The 19,859-nt window shown below is 32.8% G+C and overlaps 3 protein-coding genes across 3 annotated transcripts; all 3 read left to right on the top strand.

Annotated features, from left to right (window-relative positions):
- The first annotated feature begins 555 nt into the window (after window positions 1-555).
- LOC124930927 (50S ribosomal protein L21, mitochondrial) lies at window positions 556-3,322 on the top strand. Its single transcript, XM_047471302.1, has 5 exons — window positions 556-1,122; window positions 1,225-1,305; window positions 1,624-1,725; window positions 2,746-2,820; window positions 2,940-3,322. The coding sequence occupies exons 1-5, from the start codon at window positions 652-654 to the stop codon at window positions 3,057-3,059; spliced, it is 849 nt and encodes a 282-aa protein (XP_047327258.1). The 5' UTR covers window positions 556-651; the 3' UTR covers window positions 3,060-3,322.
- Window positions 3,323-8,676: 5,354 nt separating this feature from the next.
- LOC124929361 (probable ubiquitin-conjugating enzyme E2 24) lies at window positions 8,677-13,824 on the top strand. The gene is made up of 8 exons (XM_047469705.1): window positions 8,677-8,936; window positions 9,007-10,657; window positions 10,738-10,875; window positions 11,495-11,827; window positions 11,921-11,984; window positions 12,635-12,774; window positions 12,867-13,178; window positions 13,291-13,824. Exons 2-8 carry the CDS (start codon window positions 9,419-9,421, stop codon window positions 13,507-13,509), a joined length of 2,445 nt encoding a protein of 814 aa, XP_047325661.1. The 5' UTR covers window positions 8,677-8,936; window positions 9,007-9,418; the 3' UTR covers window positions 13,510-13,824.
- A 216-nt stretch (window positions 13,825-14,040) lies between these two features.
- LOC124931135 lies at window positions 14,041-16,913 on the top strand. The gene has a single exon (XM_047471529.1). The coding sequence runs from the start codon at window positions 14,249-14,251 to the stop codon at window positions 16,829-16,831; it is 2,583 nt and encodes an 860-aa protein (XP_047327485.1). The 5' UTR covers window positions 14,041-14,248; the 3' UTR covers window positions 16,832-16,913.
- The last annotated feature ends 2,946 nt before the right edge of the window (window positions 16,914-19,859 follow it).

Here is a 19,859-nt window from a genome sequence, read left to right as displayed (position 1 = left end):
TTTTATTGAAAAAATAAAAAATAAGTCTAGATCTGATTATTTCGTCTCTTTCTGCTAAAAAGGGGACATGCGTGAACTCGAGAAAAGCCAACACACTCAAGGATATTAGCAACAAACAACCCTTGACGATTAAGAGTATTATTCGAACTATAAAAATCCGAGATAAAAAATCAATCCATCAAAATAGAATGTCTGATCGAACAAAACATAACATAAACTTAAAACTGAGTGATGAATAGAAAAATAAGGTACCCTCCTCTTACGATACTAGAAGTCATTTGAGGTGACAACAAAATCTATAACTTTTAAGAATTTATTTTCTACAAGGATTTTATCGCACGTCGTTAAAGTATGAAAGTCTGGAACCGCTTTTTCGAAACGGAAAAAACTAACAGCCATGTTTCCGTTTCCATTTTGCCACGTAAGATGCCAGATATATTTTTCTTTTCAAAAAGGCAAATTTCAAAATGATATGATACTTGAAGGGCGTAATAAAAATTCGTTTATATTATAAGGGCTGATTTATGGATTAACCCTATTTTCAACATAGAAAATGAGATCACAACCGCCGGCGTCATAAACCCTACTCTCCCCTGTCCGATCATTCAATCTCCGACCCAACCGTCCGAGGAGAACCTGCTAAGAACTATAATGTTGAGCAGATTCAGCAGACGCTGTGTTCATTCATTCAGCCGACAATACAAGTTCTTTACAGATCCTTCAAAATCCTCTCTCCAATTCGCTAAACATCTCCATACTTCTTTCTATCCTCAATCTCTCTCTACACAATCTTCTCATTCGCTATCTCATTTCAGACCCATTTCTACTCCGCTTTGTCGCCATTTCAGTTCGAAGAGAAGCGACGTAAGTGAGGACGACGACGACGACGACGACGACGACGATGATGTTTCTGATGATGATGATGAGGATGGTATTGATGATGTTTCTGATGATGAGAGTCAAGCAACCGCAACAGCAAATGCAGGTGGGGGCGTAGAGAGGGTGTATTCGTTGGAGGAGAAGGAGAAGGAATCGGCTGAAATTGGGTACAAAGTTATTGGTCCACTACAGCCTTCTGAAAAAGTCTATAAGAAATATGAGCCAGTTTATGCTGTTATTCAGGTTGATTTAACAGATTTTGAATTCTTATTCAAGCCAAAAAGTTAGAAAGAAAGAGTTTTTGAGTTTGGGCATTATTAACATGTATAATCTTCTTATTGATAGATTGGCTCGCACCAGTTTAAAGTGAGCAATGATGACTACATATACGTTGAAAGACTAAAGTTCTGTGAAGTGAATGATAAAGTAAGTTTCAGTCGTTCCCTGTTTTCATATTGGCTAGAAACTTGAATGTGTGATGTTGTCATTGTTTGTGTTCTTATATTGTTATGTTCATCTAGTTAAAATTTGCACCTTGAATTGAAGCTATCTTATGCTAGAGGTAAGGTATACTCTTGAGAAATTTAGAGGAATCCATTTCAATATATTTTTTTTGTTTTTAATGTGAAGGGAAGCTCTTATTGTATTTATTCTTCTATTTTGTGCCTTTAATTTAGCTTATTGTGATATGGGCATTGTTTTGTTATCTAAATAAAGGTTATGTTTCTTTGTGTATTTCTGCAGCTCATACTGAATAGGGTTCTCATGCTGGGATCACAAACACAGACCATGATTGGTAGGCCAATATTGCCTAATGCAGAAGTGCATGCTGTTGTGGAGGAACATGTGAGTATCCATTGGCGTTATGAGAGATAATCTGTGTAAAATTCGGTCTTAGTCTATGTTAGAGCTAAATACATAGTTTTGAAAATTATTCTGGAAGACAAATCATATAAGACCCTTTACCCATTTTGAAAACCTTATCTTTTCCCCCTTTCTGCTAAACTTCAAAGGGATTGAATGATTTATTGTGGCCAAGATGAAAACTTTAGGAGATGTGACTTGAAAGTTTGTCCTGCAATGAAATTTACTTGAGGCATTTATAGATCGTTAACAATGCAATAGGATGTGTCATGAGCAGGTCATGTTAATCAGTCATGGTTTTTAGATGATGATTATCACTTTGATTTGTCTTTCATTGAATACATTGATATGCTTCTTAGAAGTTTATTGTTTTTGTCTCTGATATTTATTGCTTTTGCTTATTCATGTTCAAGACTCTAGGCTGACCCAAAATCATAACCTGCATTTTCTAATATATGAAGAAACTAATGAATTAAAAATAGATGGAGATACTATGGGCCTATTTGAAAAATGGTATTTTGTCATAATCACAATCCCATTAAAAAACCACTAAAGTTAAAAGGCAAAGTGCTTTTATTTTTTGGTACATGATTTTTCTTCTATCATCGTCTACATTATAGTGTATTTTATTTTTGTTTAATTTGGTATATAAAGGTTATTGTTTAGATTCTGATCCAGATTATATTGTGATTTTTTTCTTCATTTGGTATAGAGATAATTTTTGTGGATCACAATCTAAATTATTTTCTCGATCATTGTCATTCTTGAAAAACATAACAAATGTATCATGATCTGGATTATAATATATGATAACAAATAGTCTCTATGTGTTTCAGATTATCATCCATGTAGAATTTTTAATTCTCCCTTAAATTGCTCAAATAATGGTTTTTATCTCAGATGTTTTCTTTTCCAAGTAAAATGGAAATTAAAAAATTCACCATCCTCCTTGTACATGTGATATGTGTTCATCATTGTTTGCCTTTATCTCTTTTAATCCAGGCTCTTGATGCTAAAGTAATTATATTCAAGAAAAAGAGAAGAAAGAACTACCGTCGAACCAAGGGTCATAGACAGGTTAGTCAAGAAAATTACATGCTTAAGAGTTCTACTAGTTATGTATGTTTCACTCATCACATCTTGGAGGTGGAATAAGGAAATAGACCATATTCATTAATGACCATCTTTCATTACAGGAGCTAACGAGGCTGAGGATTATGGATATTCAAGGAATTGAAAAGCCAGAGGTAGTAACAGTTCCGAAGCCAGAAAGGGCTAAGAAGACGAAGACAGAAAAGGTGGCAGTTGCTGCCTAGTTTTTAATTTTATATTGCTAGTGGTGCTTCTATTTATAGCATAAAGATTCACTTTGATGCTACTACTCCAAGGAGCATGTTTTTTTGTTTTCTAATTTGTCACCTATTTGTGCATTGTGGATGTCATAATAGGTGGCTCTTCCCTGTCATGTTGTAGGGTTGAATATTTTTAAGAGATGTGCCAATGTTCAACCCTTAGTTATGAATCGCTGAATACGCCATCTTCATCTTTCTAAATATTCTTGATTTACATATGCTTTCCCAAGACTTTATGTGTTCCTTTAATTACCCAAAACTAATATGATGTGTTTGTTTAACTCCAGTTGGAAATATGGTATGAACATGACAGGCATTTGTTCCAGTTTGGAACAAGTTTGTCAAACTTTTTTTTAGACCTGTATTTTTTCCCTTGGAAGAGACTAGTACAATATCTTACCGCCATAACCCCGCCTTATTCAGTGAGAATCGAATTTTTGACGACCTAACCTCTGAGTTCAAAACTCTTATTGAGCTATCATGGATGATAGATAAGTTTGTCAAACTTCTCACAGCTTAAAAGGGTTGGATGAATTTAAGAACAGAAAACCAAATGAAATTGTAGGTCATTTGGAACATATTGGTTGAGTTGATATCATCAACACATGGATGACTATGAGGTATTCCCTTTTCATTTTACAACAAATGATAATCATTTTGATTGTGTTCTTTTCTATGATAGAACTCCAACTTGTTTAGGAATAATAATTCTTATGGTATCTTTAGTGGTAACAGTCTTGAACTAAGAGGCAGAAGTCTTAGATTCGATTCTAATACCATGATTAAAATGAGAGGTTATGGCGGTGGGATTCTGTGCTATTTGGTCCAGAAAAGAAAAAAGAAAAACTCCCTTTCTTCTTACAGGTATTGAGCTTTCTAGTTTCTACATACCCTTAGTCTTTTATCCCCGTGATATATCTTATGATTATGTTCTCTTGTAGTTTTTACTAAATAGAGTTGTGCAAGTTGAAACTTGTAGTTATTTTCTTCTTAGTATGCATTCTATATTGGAATCTGAAACTGTTTTCATATTTTCATCTGCTATAATGGATTTTATATGTAATCAATCAAAGGGACTATACCCTTTTCACACTATATGTCCTACCTAGCAGGGTTCCTTTTGTCCATCAGTTCCTAACCATACACGAAAGCTTCTTAAAAGCTTTGTTTTAGTGCTCTTGCTTTCATTTTTAGTTTGATTTTGTTAATTGAATTCCTGGTTAAAACAGTCCCTCCACTTCTATATACAACTTAAGTGGCCACTACTAATCCTCCTTCCAGGACCAAATAATAACTAGGGTTACCAAGTTTCATACGCAATTCACTTCATGTTCAGTGCTGGAGTATGTAGACTCGTCAAAACTTTTTACTGTTAATCTATATAAACATGTCCTCAAAATTTTATACTGTTATCTATATAACTTACTCTACTAGCGTCTAGCTAACATATTGTCCCTCTATCACCAATTAAGTTTTTTGTACTCTTGTCTCTGGCATTGAATAAGTTATTGTACACAGAAAAAGGTGATGGAGTATTATTGCATCAAAATCTATTACTGATTTGTTCTTCTCATATTTTCTATGCCTATTATCATTGTGAAAAAAGATATTTACTAGCAATCCTTGTATATTATAGGCCTTAAGGAAGGATTTGTGGCCATGATGTGGTTAGAACTTAGAAGTTGACTTGCCTTTAACTTTGGTTCAATTTGTTGTCTTCTTTGTGTGCCCATGTGCTTTCTCAGGTTAATGTCACTTGTGTGGTCTTCTAATCATTTTGTTTGCTGATGGTTTGCACATAGAGGGGTTGGGACCCCCAAGTATATGGGAAACTTATCTTCATAGTTATCGGTACTTTGATGCGCACCTTCTTTTATTTTTTGTTGCCAGATTTCTTATCTAGATGTGGATCCATTAAGAAAAGTTATGTCTGGTATTGATCTATAAAACAATGTGTTTACAAATTGTGCCATGTTCATATCACGTGTGCCAAGTATCTACTTGATCTTGGGAAAACACAGTATGGGGTGAAATTCAGATGAGAAATTGTGTATTTGACAATTTATTTCTATTTGGAAACGCTATTCTGGAGCTGAGTCTAGGTTTGGACGAAAAAAATGTAAACAAATTCAGTTAACTCAAGAAAAGTGTTTTCAAATGGGGCTATAAGTGCAGTGTGAGTTTGAATTATTCTTGACCCACATTCGACGGTTAAGGCTTAAAGAGAGGATCTCATATGATGTGGGTCAACTTTAGTTTCTATTGACCTTAGGAAAAACCGGATGGCTGCATTTTTTTCGGCAAATAAATATTGATGGATGGTGATCGACCTCATGATCCATAAAGGTAGATTCTTTATGCAGATAAAGAGAAACTGGAATTTTGGTTTTTGCAATGTGACCAGGCAGAGAAAGAGAATGAAAGCACTTGGAAGTATGATAGGATTTTAGAACATTAGTTTAAAATAAATGTGGTAGTGGAAGAGGACGATGGTTAGGAAGTTGTCATTTTCATAGTGGCATTTGTGAGCAAACTTTTTTAACCAAAGATTGTTCTTTTGGTGCTTATTCAAATGCATTATTACAATATTGCTTGAAAAGTGAACCAAAAGTTCCATTTTTCTTTACTTATTAATTTGCTTCTTCCACTACATATAAAAACTATATTTTGTTTACTATTATCTAAAGTTATTAAGACAATTTAGTAAAAGTCGAATAATTTCTTAAACATTACTTTTTTCTATTTAATTCATCCTAGCGAGTTGTAGAACACGGTAATTTACTTTGGTTTGTTTGTTTTTGGTGGAATCGTGATCATACAAATTTTTACTCGGGTTTATTTTTTGAAGTAGCTAGTATAACTCATTTAAATCATGAAAGATCTTGTCTCTTAGGTAAAACTTTATTTCATTCTTATCAAATTATCCATCTAAATTGTTTTTAACTTTTTGGATAATAACATTCTTGAGGGTTATGTTTTGATTTATATATTTACTTTTTTTTAAGGAGATGATATAATTCAGCTTAAGTGGCAAGATAGCAAAAAAAAAAACTTATTATATTGTAACGGTGTATGTAAGCTTCACCAAAATCTAATTTAAAAATGAAAAAAAAAAATAGAATTAATTGATTATAGTGCAACCTAACTAATAATGTTTTTCAGAGGTAACCAACATGTGGATACCAATAGCAATATGCTCCCAACTTTTATTTATTTATTTATTTATTTGCAATGACCCACTAACTCCAAAATTCCCACTTAATTCTCCTTTTGGTCGCATTGGATTTGACCCATACACAATTTATTTATAATATTTAAAAGAAAAAAAATCATATAGAAAATATTATTATTGAAAATTATATATGTCCCTTTTTACTATCCCTGTCATAAAAATATGGAGATAGTCCAGCTCAATACAGAAAAATACATAATAGTATGAAGTATTTTAAACAAATTTAATATAAAATACAAATATTCTAATAAATTAAATATTTTATAAAAATATATATATAAATATATATTTAATTTAACTCATTAAAATAACTCATAAAAAGAATTTTAATATATATAATTTTAATATATTAATATTGAATATATAATTTATTCAAATAATTGAAATAATTCATTAAAAATATATTAACAAAAATTATGATGTATAATGAATTTTATGAATATACTAATTTAATATTATTATTATTTTTATATAGGTCTAGATATTTAAAATCTTATATATTTTAATAAAGTTTTTTTTATCAAAATAGGTAGTAGATTTTACAATGAAATCGAATAGTTTTTTAATATCAATAATCAGATGTAAGTATGATAATGATTAGTCTGTTTGGTTCAACAAAATGTTTAATTATCCAGCGGGTATAACATTTGAAGGGAATTTATCATATATATATATATATAGAAAAGTTTTCGTGAATAGTCTAAATTCATTGTGAGAGATGGTTCTTCGATTAAATTTTGGGACGACATTTGGTATAGTGTCAAAAGTCTAGCGACGACATATCATATTATCATGAGTTTAATTTCATTGCTATAGGTAGAAATGTCACAAGTAAGGACATGTTTAATCAATCAATCTAGTGGTTTCGTTAACCGAATTTGATATAGAAAAAGATTAAACATTATGGAGACTTCGTCCCATATTAGAGTTTTACTTTTCGTATGACGCAAACAAGTGTCACTGTCTAAACAAAACATTACGCATTGACAATATATGAATAGTTTCCATGTGGGGCATTGCTATAAGTTGTTCTCTAAAATGATTTCACATAATTTTTATTGGGAAAAACTTTGGGAGTTAAAAATTTCATCAAACATGTTGTTTTTTGGATAGAGCGTTATTAATGGTAAAATTTTAACAAATGATATGTGCATGAAAATTGTTGTATTATGGTTAGTCGTTGTATGTGTCAAGAAGAGGTTGAAGCGACAACTCACTTACTTTTGCATTGTCGAAATGTGACTAGTATTTGGAGTCTTTTGTGGAGTATTACTAGGATTCATTGGGTGATGTCCGAGTTTATAGATAGTTGCTAAGAAGTTTGGAATGATGCATTTGATATGCCAGACCTACGTATTTGGGTTACCATCTAAGGAATTAATCGTTATTCTCAAGGATTTACGAGCTTGATAACTTATTAAGTATTATTTTTTTTTTTATTTGTTATTTTCATGTTATGATTTATCGTTGTGTTTAAATGATTTTTTTCTTTTTCATTTTTAGTATATATATATATACTAATATTTTTCAAAAAAAAATATTAGTTTATAAAATTTGTATTCATGATCTAATCCAAGGGTTAGTAGCCGAAATTAAAATTACAAATAATAAATTGATTGTCAAATAAAAAGTTAAATGTCAAAAATTAAATTATAAAATAATGTCAATAAAATCAAAATAACTAAATAAAAATGTATGTGTTAAATAATGTGACATATCTAATGAAAAAAATAGAAGAATATTTTCAGGACTACAATGATCCGCAATGATGAGTGATGAAATAGAGCGAAACGAACAAAACCAATCAAGCGGTGTTGGAAAATTTCTATCAAACATTCTGAACGATAATGAAAATTATCTTTAACCGAGGGTTAATAAACATCATCGTAAATAATGAAAGGTATAAATAATGATCAATGACTCTTTATTAGAAATATAAAAAAGATTATAGATCCCGATAACTCCATCTCTTTTACTGCTAAGAAGAAACGGAGATGGAATTGAGAAATAATTATCAAGACAATCAGAGAGTATGAACAACAAACAACCCATCAACCATTAAAAATATTATTCAAATAATAAAAATTCAAAAAATTCTATACAACTAATAAAACAGACTCACTCCTATGCTAAAATAGCTAGAAATGCAAAAAGAAAAAAACCTTATGCTAATTCATGCAATTTCAGAATTATAATTGACATTGATTCATTCATCCGTATATATAATAACTGGTTGAGATTAATAAATAATCATTAAAATTTATGACGACATAAAAAATATGAATTATAAAAGAAAGAAAAAAAATATGATAAAAGTGATCTGAATATTAAAATCTGTGACCTTTCTTTGTAGGGGAAGAGGCGGAGATTATGTGATAGATGTCAGATTATGGTAGAGAGAGAAAGTATTTGAAGGTTGATACTGTTGGTATATTCTGGTCCGACGGGAATCAACTGTTTGCTATATCTAAGTGGCAGCCATTATACCAATTCTATATGAACAAATCATTCTCTCTTTCTCTCATCCATCCAACTCTGTAAATGTTCTTACACTTGCTGAGACGATCGTATGTATGATTGATTCAATTTCTCTTGCGCAGTGGCTGAAGGTATGTTTCTTCTAACCAATCTAATCTCAGCAGTATGAAATTCATTCCTTAATCGGATCCTCCTTTACAGGTTTTATGGTACTCTTGATCCAATTTAGGGTTCCCAATTGGTGGAGATACAAATGCCTATTTTGTTATTACACCTCATTCATTTCTAGGAAGCAAATCTCCTTTGGCAATCTCCTTTTTAGGGGAAAACTATTAACATTTTCATGTTTTCAATCTCACTTCTTTTAGTAGTAAAAGTAAGCTTTCTCTAAATGGATTGCTGTCTATGTTATCTTCTGAAAGTCCAACCACTATAATATCATCCAATTCTCTGATTCATTCCTGTCCATTTTGTGGGCAAATCTCCTTTGGCAATTACAAAGTTTGCTCTTTTGGGCAAATCTCCTTTGGCATTAGGTCTCTCCAGCTTTCTGGACAACCTATCTTCTTTCTAAAACTATCCCCAACACCACAACATCTCATCTATCGTTGCTATGGATTTCTTCAGCGACTGTGATAGTGTAACCGAGAGTAGTTGCAGCGATGACCAAGATGAGATTGAGCTTCTCTATGATGGTCAAGCATGCAATATTCTCTCCAGCCTCGAGAAAAGTATAGGGAAGATCGATGATTTGCTCTCCTTCGATAGAGGATTCCTTTACGGAGACATTGTTTGTTCTAGCCACGATCCATCTGCCCAGATGGGAAGAGTGATTGATGTTGATATATCTCTGGACTTGGAAAATCCTCGAGGAAGAATGTTAAGAGATGTGAACTCCAAACGAATTACCAAGATCCGGTCTATTTCTCCTGGTGATTTTGTTGTTCAAGGACCCTGGGTTGGAAAAGTTGATAAAATAGTTGATCGCGTTAATATACTGTTTGATGATGGTACTAAATCGTCTTTTGTTGCAATTGGTCCTGAAAAGCTTGTGCCTATTTCTCCCAATTTGCTTGAAGATTCTCAATATCCTTATTATCCTGGTCAGAGATTGAGGGTAGAACTGTCTTCTTCTTTTCCTAAACCTGCTAAATGGTTATGTGGCAGTTCGTGGACGGAGAAATGTAACGAAGGGCATGTTTGTTCTGTTGAGGCGGGAATTGTTTATGTCGATTGGATTTCTTGTGCAGTTTTCGAGGGTGAGAAGATACCCCCTTCTCGAATTGTGGAGGATTTAAATTGTTTGACCCTCTTATCTTGCTTTTCTCACACGAATTGGCAGCCCGGTGACTGGTGTATATTCGATAGAAGAAAGGAAGAGAATATTCGTGAACTTTTTGTCATATCGAGGATGAAAACCAAAGTTGATGTACTTTGGCAAGACGGAAGTGTCACCAGGGGGTTAGAAAACAACGGTTTGAATTTGATGCATGTAAATGTTATTGATGCCCACGATTTTTGGCCAGATCAGTTCATTTTGGAAAAGGGGACTTCTGACGATTTAGATATTGGTGATAATCGAAGATGGGGAGTTGTGAGAGCTGTGGATGCGAAGGAAAGGATTTTGAGTGTGAAATGGAAAGGAAAGGAGGAGTTAATGGAGGAAACTATCAGTGCTTATGAACTTGTTGAACATCCGGAGTTTTCATTTTCTTACGGTGATGTTGTGTTCCAAATTGACGTAAAACGAGAAAAAACTACAGATGGTGATTGTGTTTCCTCTGTTGGAACTGTAATGGGGTTCAAAGATGGCAATGTTCAAGTGAAATGGGCAAGTGGACTTACAACTGAGGTAATTTATTTTCTTCATGTATCATTGTGTGTACATATATAATGCGAACTATTTTCTTAACTGTTCGACTGAATCTCCAGGTGACTCCAAATCAAATCTTTAGAATGGACAAATATGAAGTTCCATTTCTTAGTCAAATTGTCCAAGGGGAAAATGTTGAGAAAGTCATTCAAGAGAGCAATAATCAAGAAAATGAATCATTTCATCCAATAGAAAATGTAAGCTCTTTTATCTTTTCATTCTTGATAGTGATATCGAGTATTTTGATCCAAGTGGCTATTCTATATTGGTGTTACCTATGTTACAATATTTTTGAACTAGGTGAAAACTATAGGAAGAGGTTAATTCTCTAGCTCTTGGACTAACAATTAGCTGTCAAGATTATGGTTTTACATTTAAGCTGTGAGTGGAGGATTTGATTTTATATAAACACCATTTTATGACAGCTTATGAAGTGATGTTATTAGGCATATAGAAGAAATGGTTTCAGCATCAAGCTGAAAAGGAGACACGGGATTCATCCCCATTTGGAAACATTTTTCTGTTAAGATTGCTATATAGACGTCGATCCAGTTGAGATCACATTTGGTAACAGTACGTACTGAGACACAGATTCAGAAATTATTGACGGTTTTTCTGCTTCGAATTCAAATCCAGAAATAGAATTGGGATGTTATGCAACTATTTTTTAAAAGAATATTTTCATTAAAGCTACAGTAATACAAAAGTCGCATCTAGTGTAATATTACTGGCTTGAACTAATTCAGATGAAAACCATAGAGAAATAGGCTGCGATATTTTGACCTAACAGAAACTGGTTCTCTTTTACTTCTATAGAGCTCAACTGACTCGGTGGCCTGTTCACTTCCTCGAGCTGCTCTTGGCATATTTACAAGTATTCTTGGGGGTCTGTTTGGCTCCTCACAGTTCACACCATTATCGGATTCATCTGAACATCATTCAGAAGATTTGCGTGAGCAGGCTGCACCAGAATCTTTCATCGAGTTGGAAAACTTGCAGCAAGTTGAAGATGTTGTGTATGATGAAAAAGCGTTTTTGGTATCCTCCAGTAGTGACAACTTGCAAGCTTTTAAGTCATTTGATATGGTGACCGGTTGCTCTGACCATCACTTCTTTGATTGTGCTGGCAAGGAATTTCCATCATCTCAGGTTAAAATTGCTTTCTATTCTGCTATCTCTATTATATTTTTGGATATGAACAATGAGAATGATTTTTTTTTTCCAATTTTCTTTACTCAATAGGTGAGAAGAGGTTGGTTAAAAAAGATTCAGCAAGAGTGGAAAATACTGGAGAAAGATATCCCTGGTAAGATTTCATCGCACTAATCTAGAGCATGTTTGAGGACGTTTTTTTTAAAAAAAATACATTTTTTTAGTTTTACTAAACCCCATGTGTTCTTTTCTAATATGCTGTTTGAATGGTTGATTTTAGGTTGTTTTATCTTTTATAGAAAAATAATAAATTTAAAAATAAAAAAGGTATTTTAGTATTTTAGTTGATAATATGTAAATGATTTGATTAATAAAGTGATTGATCAAATCCTAGTCTTTTTAGCACAATCCTCTCCATTTACTGACAGGTTCACCATTGCGAGCATTAACCCTCAAAAGATGAATATTCCAGTAGCGGCCTCGAGGAATCGGGGTAACCTATGCGGAAAAATATTATTATGCAAAATTGGAGAGATAATATTTTTTTTGTTACAATTTAACAAAAGTTATTTGGTTAAAAATCATGTTGAACTAATCTTGTGGCCCTGCTTCAAAACCTCATTAGATTATTACCTTACCTGTTCACATATGCTGTAGTACCCTTTGAGCCTGTGAATATCTATAAAAATTCACGAATGTGCGAGAAACTATGCAATTTGATTGTCTACAATGTGCTCTTAAACTTCAAATGACCATGAAAATAAGGCCTAGTAACTTATCGAGCTACCAATATCCATTTTGTAGAGACAATCTTTGTCCGCATTTATGAGGAAAGAATGGATTTATTGCGAGCAGCTATAGTTGGTGCTCCCGGAACTCCTTATCACGACGGACTCTTCTTCTTTGACATTTTCCTTCCCCCTGATTATCCTCGGGAACCACCTGTAAGCATGCTGCTTAATTTTTCATTAATTGTTTTTGCAATTTTCCAGTTGCGAAAGTCAAAATTTATGGATTATTTATCATTTTTCTGTAGATGGTTCACTATAATTCGGGGGGTCTACGCTTGAACCCGAATTTATACGAGTCAGGAAAAGTCTGCCTCAGTCTTCTGAACACTTGGGCTGGTTCAGGAACTGAAGTATGGAACCCAGATAGCTCAACGATTCTCCAAGTTCTCTTGTCTCTCCAGGCCCTCGTTCTAAACGAAAAACCCTATTATAATGAAGCCGGATATGATAAACATTTGGGAAGAGCCGAGGGTGAAAAGAACTCAATAAGTTATAATGAAAATGCTTTCCTAGTTAGCTGCAAATCAATGATTTACCTCCATCGCAAGCCACCAAAGGTATATTTACATGCTTTTACCTGAATCCTGATTTGGAAACACATTTTTTCTTGCTAAATAAGATCATAGTTTAGAAACAGAATTGTAAAACTGTGTATATGTGTTGAACCAGCATTTCGAGGATCTCGTGAATGAACATTTCAAAACTCGAGGCAGACACATCCTATCGGCTTGCGAGACATACATGAAAGGAGCTCCTATTGGCTGCGATTTCACAATCAAAGAAGACAAATCTGAATATATAAAGGGTAGCTCGACGGGTTTCAAGATAATGCTCTCCAAACTCATACCACTACTCGCGGGAGAGTTTGGTGGAGAAGAAGGGGTGTAAAATGGAGGCCAAGTTTACACTAGCTATGCTTGTTTGTGAATATTATAGTGTGGTTGGGAATAAAGGTTTTAGCATAATCTTTGGCTAGTGCATGGTTACAAGATGTATCTTTGGTTTAGTTTAAAATAATGAGTTTTATTTGCCTAACTCACTTTGTTTGTAACCTAATAGGTGTAATAACTGTTTTTCCAAATTCTCCGGTTTGGTTTGGTTTGGTGTGTATTTTCTCGAATTGGCCGATAGTTGATCAGAAATGGTATTTGATTATTCGACAATGATAATAATAAGTTCATTCTGGTCATAATTTTTATTTTTATTTTGTTGGAACTCAAATAATGCATTCTCATTATTTTTGTAATTATTTAAATACATAAATGATTAAATAAATATTAAAGTAGTTTTTTAGTGTAATTTTTTTTTATATAATATAAAATAAATTTAGAAAAAAATTAATAAAAATAATTTTATTTGATCAAATTACCGACGACCTATTATTTCGAAATAACCAACCCTACATGAGATGAGCTTCTTCTTAGTGGGGACGAATCCGATCAGACGAATGAAGGTGCGTCGCTGCTGGATCCACATGAATCGACAGAGAGAGAGGGAGGGTGAGAAATTAATCGACGTAAGAGAGAGAGAGGTAGGGAAGATCCAAGAGGAGAAGAGCTATGAATTTAAACGAGGATTTGTAATGTATGCTTCATCCTCCGATTAGAACTTGCAAATCCATTCAAAAATGGATCAATTCACATTCATTTGTTTATTCATAATCATATCTCTTTCCACGTTGAATATCTGCACTTCCATCTCGATGAAAGAAGAACGTGCGATTCCCTACGCCGAGCACTGCAACCACGTTGTTCCTGAATCGCCGGTGACTAGATCCAGCAGCGTCGGGAACAAATTTCTCCAGGTTTATAGCGTCTACTACTCCGGCACAAGTCGAATCCAGGATCAAAACGGCCGTCAGTTTGGAGGACTGTCACTCAGATCAATTTCCTTTGTTTCACATGGCGTTCGCGAGACGGAATCCGTAGGCGTATTAGAGCTGACAGGCATGGTTACATTCCAAGGCTTGAGAAATTCCGATTTTCTAAGGAATTCAACTAGTCGGAGGTTGCGGAAGATTCATATCAGGCCGCCGAAGATTCCATCACTGTTAGGTCGAACTTCGTTTAATCTGCGTGGATTTTGGTCATCGTATTCTGGAAATCTCTGTATGGTTGGTAAGTCTAAGGAAAGCCCTATTAATGTCGTTCTTAAGCTTCATTATCCGAATTCATCAACTATTTTCACTAGCTTAGTACACGGATCTTTACAAAGCCTTAATCCACAGAATGATCCATACTATTTTCAATCCATTTCAATCTTAGGCGTATCAGTGATGAACTATGAATACACATTGATCTATAGAGAGATTGAGAATGGTGGATTTAATTCATATGATTACCTGCAAGACTCTTCTCTCAGTCTTGACTCCACTCGATCCGTTTGTTCCTTTTTCAGATCTCCCGGTAGATATGAACTGGAATACCTAGATGCCTGTAATGCAACTAACTGTAATCCTCTTGGAAGGAACGATAACAGATCTTTACCTCGATTCATGTCTGTCAATGAGATCAAATGCTCTTCTAGTGATGGTAAAGTGAGATATCTGTTAGAATTCTCAAACTCCAGCTTTAATGGTATTCGATTGCCATTTGATCCTAGCTTAACTTTAGTCGCTGAAGGAGCTTGGGATCGGGAAAAGAAACGACTAGCATTGGTTGCTTGTCGAATTAAATCAGCCATGAATGGTTCCCTCGATGACTGCTCTATCAGGCTGAGTTTCAGTTTGCCATCAACTTTATCGTTGAGAAACAGAAGCTCCATTGTTGGCCAATTGTGGAGCAATAGAAATGATTTCAGACGAGTTTCATTCAGAAGCACCGCAAATGTGAAGAAGAAACTCAAAGGATTGAGTTATCAATACACTGTTATCGACCGTGCCATCTCTTCTTGTAACAGAAGACTCGATAATAAAAGACAAATAGGTAATTATCCAAACGGATATTCGCCGGACATGAGCTTCGACATGACGGTTAAGGATCGAAACGGGAAACTTGCATGGGGATATACATCTCCGTTTTACGTCGGCCGAAAGTTCTACAAACCAGATGGGACTTCATCGTCAATATCCGATAACGAGAAATTACTGAACATCAGCTACGAAATGACTTTCACGCCCCCTCCCGGTTTTCTCATTAAAACCACATTTCCGATACAAATCTCGGCCGAAGGCATATACGATACCAAAACAGGATTCCTCTGTCTGATGGGCTGTTTAAACGCGTTAGATTGCGAAATAATCGTCAATCTACAATATCCTCCTTTGAATTCGAAAGGCGGGAGTCACGTTAAAGGGACTATCGAAAGCACAAGGCTCAATTCGGACACGTTTTACTTCGATAAACTTGAGATCGTATCGAATTCGATATACGAAAGTCAAGCGAGAGATAGTATTTGGAGAATGGATCTCGAGATCACAATGGTTCTAGCCTCGAACACGCTGGCATGCGTTTTCGTTGTTTTTCAGCTAAGTTACGCGAAAAAGAATAAGGATTCGCTTCCTCGTATTTCCATCGTGATGCTTATAATCCTCACGTTAGCTCATATGATTCCGTTGGTGCTCAACTTCGAGGCCTTGTTCTTGGAAAATCGTAACCGTCAGAATGTTTTCCTGGATAACGGGAAGTGGGTTGAAGTAAACGAAGTATTGGTGCGGTTCATAACTATGGTTGCGTTTCTACTTCAGTTTCGTCTTCTCCAATTAGCATGGTCTGGTAGGGTGAAAGACGAAAACCGTAAAAGCCTATGGATTTCGGATCTGAAGGTGTTTTTATTCTTTATGCCTTTATATATCGGTTTTGGATTACTTGCATGGTTGAAAAAGTTAGGCCAAACGCAATCTGGTTTGGTGTTGGACGGTTTTCTTCTTCCTCAAATAGTTTTCAATTTGTTTTCGGATTCTTCTCGAGAGGAGGCTGCACTCGCGATTTCGTTCTATGTGGGGACTACTATCGCTCGGTTGCTTCCTCACGTGTATGATCTTTGCAGATCGCGAGTTTATTCTGCATGGTATTCTAGTGAATTGTTTGCTAGTAGGGGATCGGATTATTTTTCGACAATGTGGGATATTGTTATAACTGTATTCGGTTTGATTTTCGTAGTTGTTATTTATTTACAGCAGCGTTTTGGGGGAAGATGTGTTATTCCTAGGAGATTTAGAGTGGTTTCTGAATATGTGAAAGTTTCTACTGTTAGTGTGGAATTGTCTTGATAGGAAAAACTTCAATTTTTTACCATTTTACTACACCAGTTCACTTGTTGAGATATAAAATTTATTTTTGTCCTTTTAATTTAAGACTCCTGCAATTAAGGTATTGGATGCAATTTTTGTGACCTACTTTGTATGGATCTTTTTATTAATATATTATTATTATTATTATTTTCTCTTATAAAGTTAGGCGTGTGAAAAATTATCGATATTAAAGATATATTGAAAATATCGATTTTTAAAATGTAAGGTAGGATACCGATACCGTAATTATTGGTACGATAAATGTATGAAATTTTTAAAATTTTGGTATATCGAGATATACCGAAATAGTATTTATAAGTTAATATATATATAAATATATATATAATACTTATAAGGAAATAATTAAATAGATTTGAAATTAATTTAATTATAGAAATATAATTTTTGAATAATATCAAAATATAATTATACTAAAATATTATTTAATATATGTAATCTCTGCCTTATGAAATTGATTTTTTTTTTAAATTAGTATATTTTTTAGGTATCAAAGGTATAATATTGATACCGTACCAAAAATAAGGTATAACGAAATTAAGGTAGGATAAAGATATGAATTTTTTGTATACCGAAATTAAGGTATATCGTAACAAGATATACCGAAATCAAGGTAAGGTAAAGATATGCATTTTTTTCATACTGAAATTTTAGGTAAGGTATAAGACCACCCACAACTGGGTGTCAAATAAGGTATCAAATGGATGTTAAAATAATATCAAATGTTGCAGCAGAATATCAAAATTAAGTGTTAAAATATGGGTATCAAATTTTGATACGGGACCAAATTTGATGTGGCCCAATCACAATGTGCCAAGTGGCAGTGCTGGTGGTTACTTTTTGTTTTTGTTTTTTTTTTAAATACACTTTTGCATAATAATTGATCAAAAAAATATATATATACATATCATTATTTTTTATTTTTCGAGATCTATAAATAGAGACTTGGTTTGTGTCATTTGAACACCAAAAAATTTCTGAAATTTTCCACCATATTATCATCCTTGTTTGTATCACCTTTCTTTTGAAATCTTCAAACTCTTTCATGAATCCTTCACAAAACTACAACTTCTTTCTAAATTACTTCCCAAATCAAGCTCAAAACCCAAATATACAACCTTCGAACCAAAACATTGAACGTTCGGAAGATCCCATGAATACCGGAATCCATCCTAATTTTCCACAACAATATATGATGCCACCCAACTTTGGCATGCAATACCCATATAATCATCCTTATATGCCTTATGGCTATCCACTTATCTCTGAAATAACTTTCATGTCGCTCATACCAACTATCCAAACAGTGAACAACCAAATAATCTAAACACACTACGTTTCAGTAGTGGTTCAACTAATATTCCCGAATTTTCTACACAAATATCTCTAGGGGAATATCGACTTCGAACGTTCGAATAATTTTGGGTCTAGTTCCTCAGTTAATGTCCAAAGAGAAGTGCTACCTCAATTTCAAGTGCATGTTCAAGGCCGATCTGAATCAAATATTCATACTAGGGCCGATCTACGAGACAAAGCACAACATATTCAATTGAAGAAAGATCTTGTCATGCACATTTGGAATAAATTTGGAATAACTCTCGATTAGAGTTTTAAAAACACTACTTAACAAATTACCAATGTTTAGAGTGTTTGTTTTCTTCTTCGTTTTAAATAATATTTGTATGTTTGATTTACTAAGTGATGAATAATATTTTTTGTTGTAAAAAAAATGAAATTATGTATAAATGATGTGGAAGTGAGAGAAAATGAAAAAATAATTTTGATACCTTGAATAATTTTGATACCTTGAATAGGTGTTAAGCTGGTGGCAGGATATTAAATGAAAAAATTTGATACCCTATTGTGGATAGTCTAAGGTATGAATAAAATATGAAAGTATACCGTAATGACGCACCCCTAAAATTTTAGCACTATATTTATGATAATGAGTTAATATATCAATTTTAAGTGTAATTGTTAGTTGATTTTTATATAATCACATCAAGAAATAACATTTGCTTTTATGTACAATGGAAGCTAGGTAAAACAATTTAATATGCAAATTGCTTTTCTTCCCCATTATATTTCCGGCCCACTCCTAACTCATCCCAAAATTACCTATTTATCCTTATCATTTTTATATATTTATATTTCTTATTTTAATTATTTAATTTAATTATTATATTTTTTTTATTTATTAAATTTATTTAATTATTTTCTAATATATATTTTTTATTTTTTTTATTTAATATTCTTTATAACGTTTTTCAAATATTTATTTTTATTTTTTTATTTCGGTTAAAAATTCTTTTTTATTTAAAAAAAATATGAATTCATTCATTTTACATTAAATCTTATTATGAAATTGTATATATTATTAAGTAAAATATTATATTTAATTTGATTAATTATTAATATATCTTTTGATAAATAATTTTATTTATAAATAAAAAATTGAATCATTCAACTATTTTTTATAAGTATTTTAATATATATATATATATATATATAATTAATATAATAAAATATTAAATATTTATATTTTTAATAATTATAATATAAAAATAATACTATTTTATATTTTTAATTAAATAAATAAAATATAAAAAATTATATTAAAAACTAATTAATTATATTTAATGATAAAAAAACTTAATAATTAAATAAAATAAAATAAGTAAAATAAATAAAATAAGAAAAGTAAATATATAAAGGTGGTATTGATAAATAAATAATTTTGGAGATGAGTGAGGAGTGGAACTATATGGGTGAGAAAAGCACCTCCCATTTAATATTCTTGATAAAAAAAAAATACTTTATTTGTAGGTAATTGATATGTAAATTAATTTGATAATAATTCAAAGAAAATTTGATATTTATTTAACACCCATATTGAAGGGAGGAGAACATTACTCACATTTATTTTGCGGACAATCTTTTTATTGTGACTAATGCGGATGTTAATTTCATTAATATCAATAAGAAGTAT

The sequence above is a fragment of the Impatiens glandulifera genome, chromosome 3 (genome assembly GCF_907164915.1).
Source record: "Impatiens glandulifera chromosome 3, dImpGla2.1, whole genome shotgun sequence".
Taxonomy (NCBI): Eukaryota; Viridiplantae; Streptophyta; class Magnoliopsida; order Ericales; family Balsaminaceae; genus Impatiens; species Impatiens glandulifera.
This window is presented reverse-complemented; position numbering and strand designations above follow the sequence as displayed.

Bases quoted from the DNA above. Each gene is read 5' to 3' on its own strand.
- LOC124930927 (XM_047471302.1), top strand. From the start codon at position 652: ATGTTGAGCAGATTCAGCAGACGCTGTGTTCATTCATTCAGCCGACAA. The intron at 1,123-1,224 runs GTTGATTTAACA...TCTTATTGATAG, and splicing joins CAGTTTATGCTGTTATTCAG to ATTGGCTCGCACCAGTTTAA. The intron at 1,726-2,745 runs GTGAGTATCCAT...CTTTTAATCCAG, and splicing joins ATGCTGTTGTGGAGGAACAT to GCTCTTGATGCTAAAGTAAT.
- LOC124929361 (XM_047469705.1), top strand. From the start codon at position 9,419: ATGGATTTCTTCAGCGACTGTGATAGTGTAACCGAGAGTAGTTGCAGC. The intron at 11,985-12,634 runs GTAAGATTTCAT...TCCATTTTGTAG, and splicing joins ACTGGAGAAAGATATCCCTG to AGACAATCTTTGTCCGCATT. The intron at 13,179-13,290 runs GTATATTTACAT...GTGTTGAACCAG, and splicing joins TCCATCGCAAGCCACCAAAG to CATTTCGAGGATCTCGTGAA.
- LOC124931135 (XM_047471529.1), top strand. From the start codon at position 14,249: ATGGATCAATTCACATTCATTTGTTTATTCATAATCATATCTCTTTCC.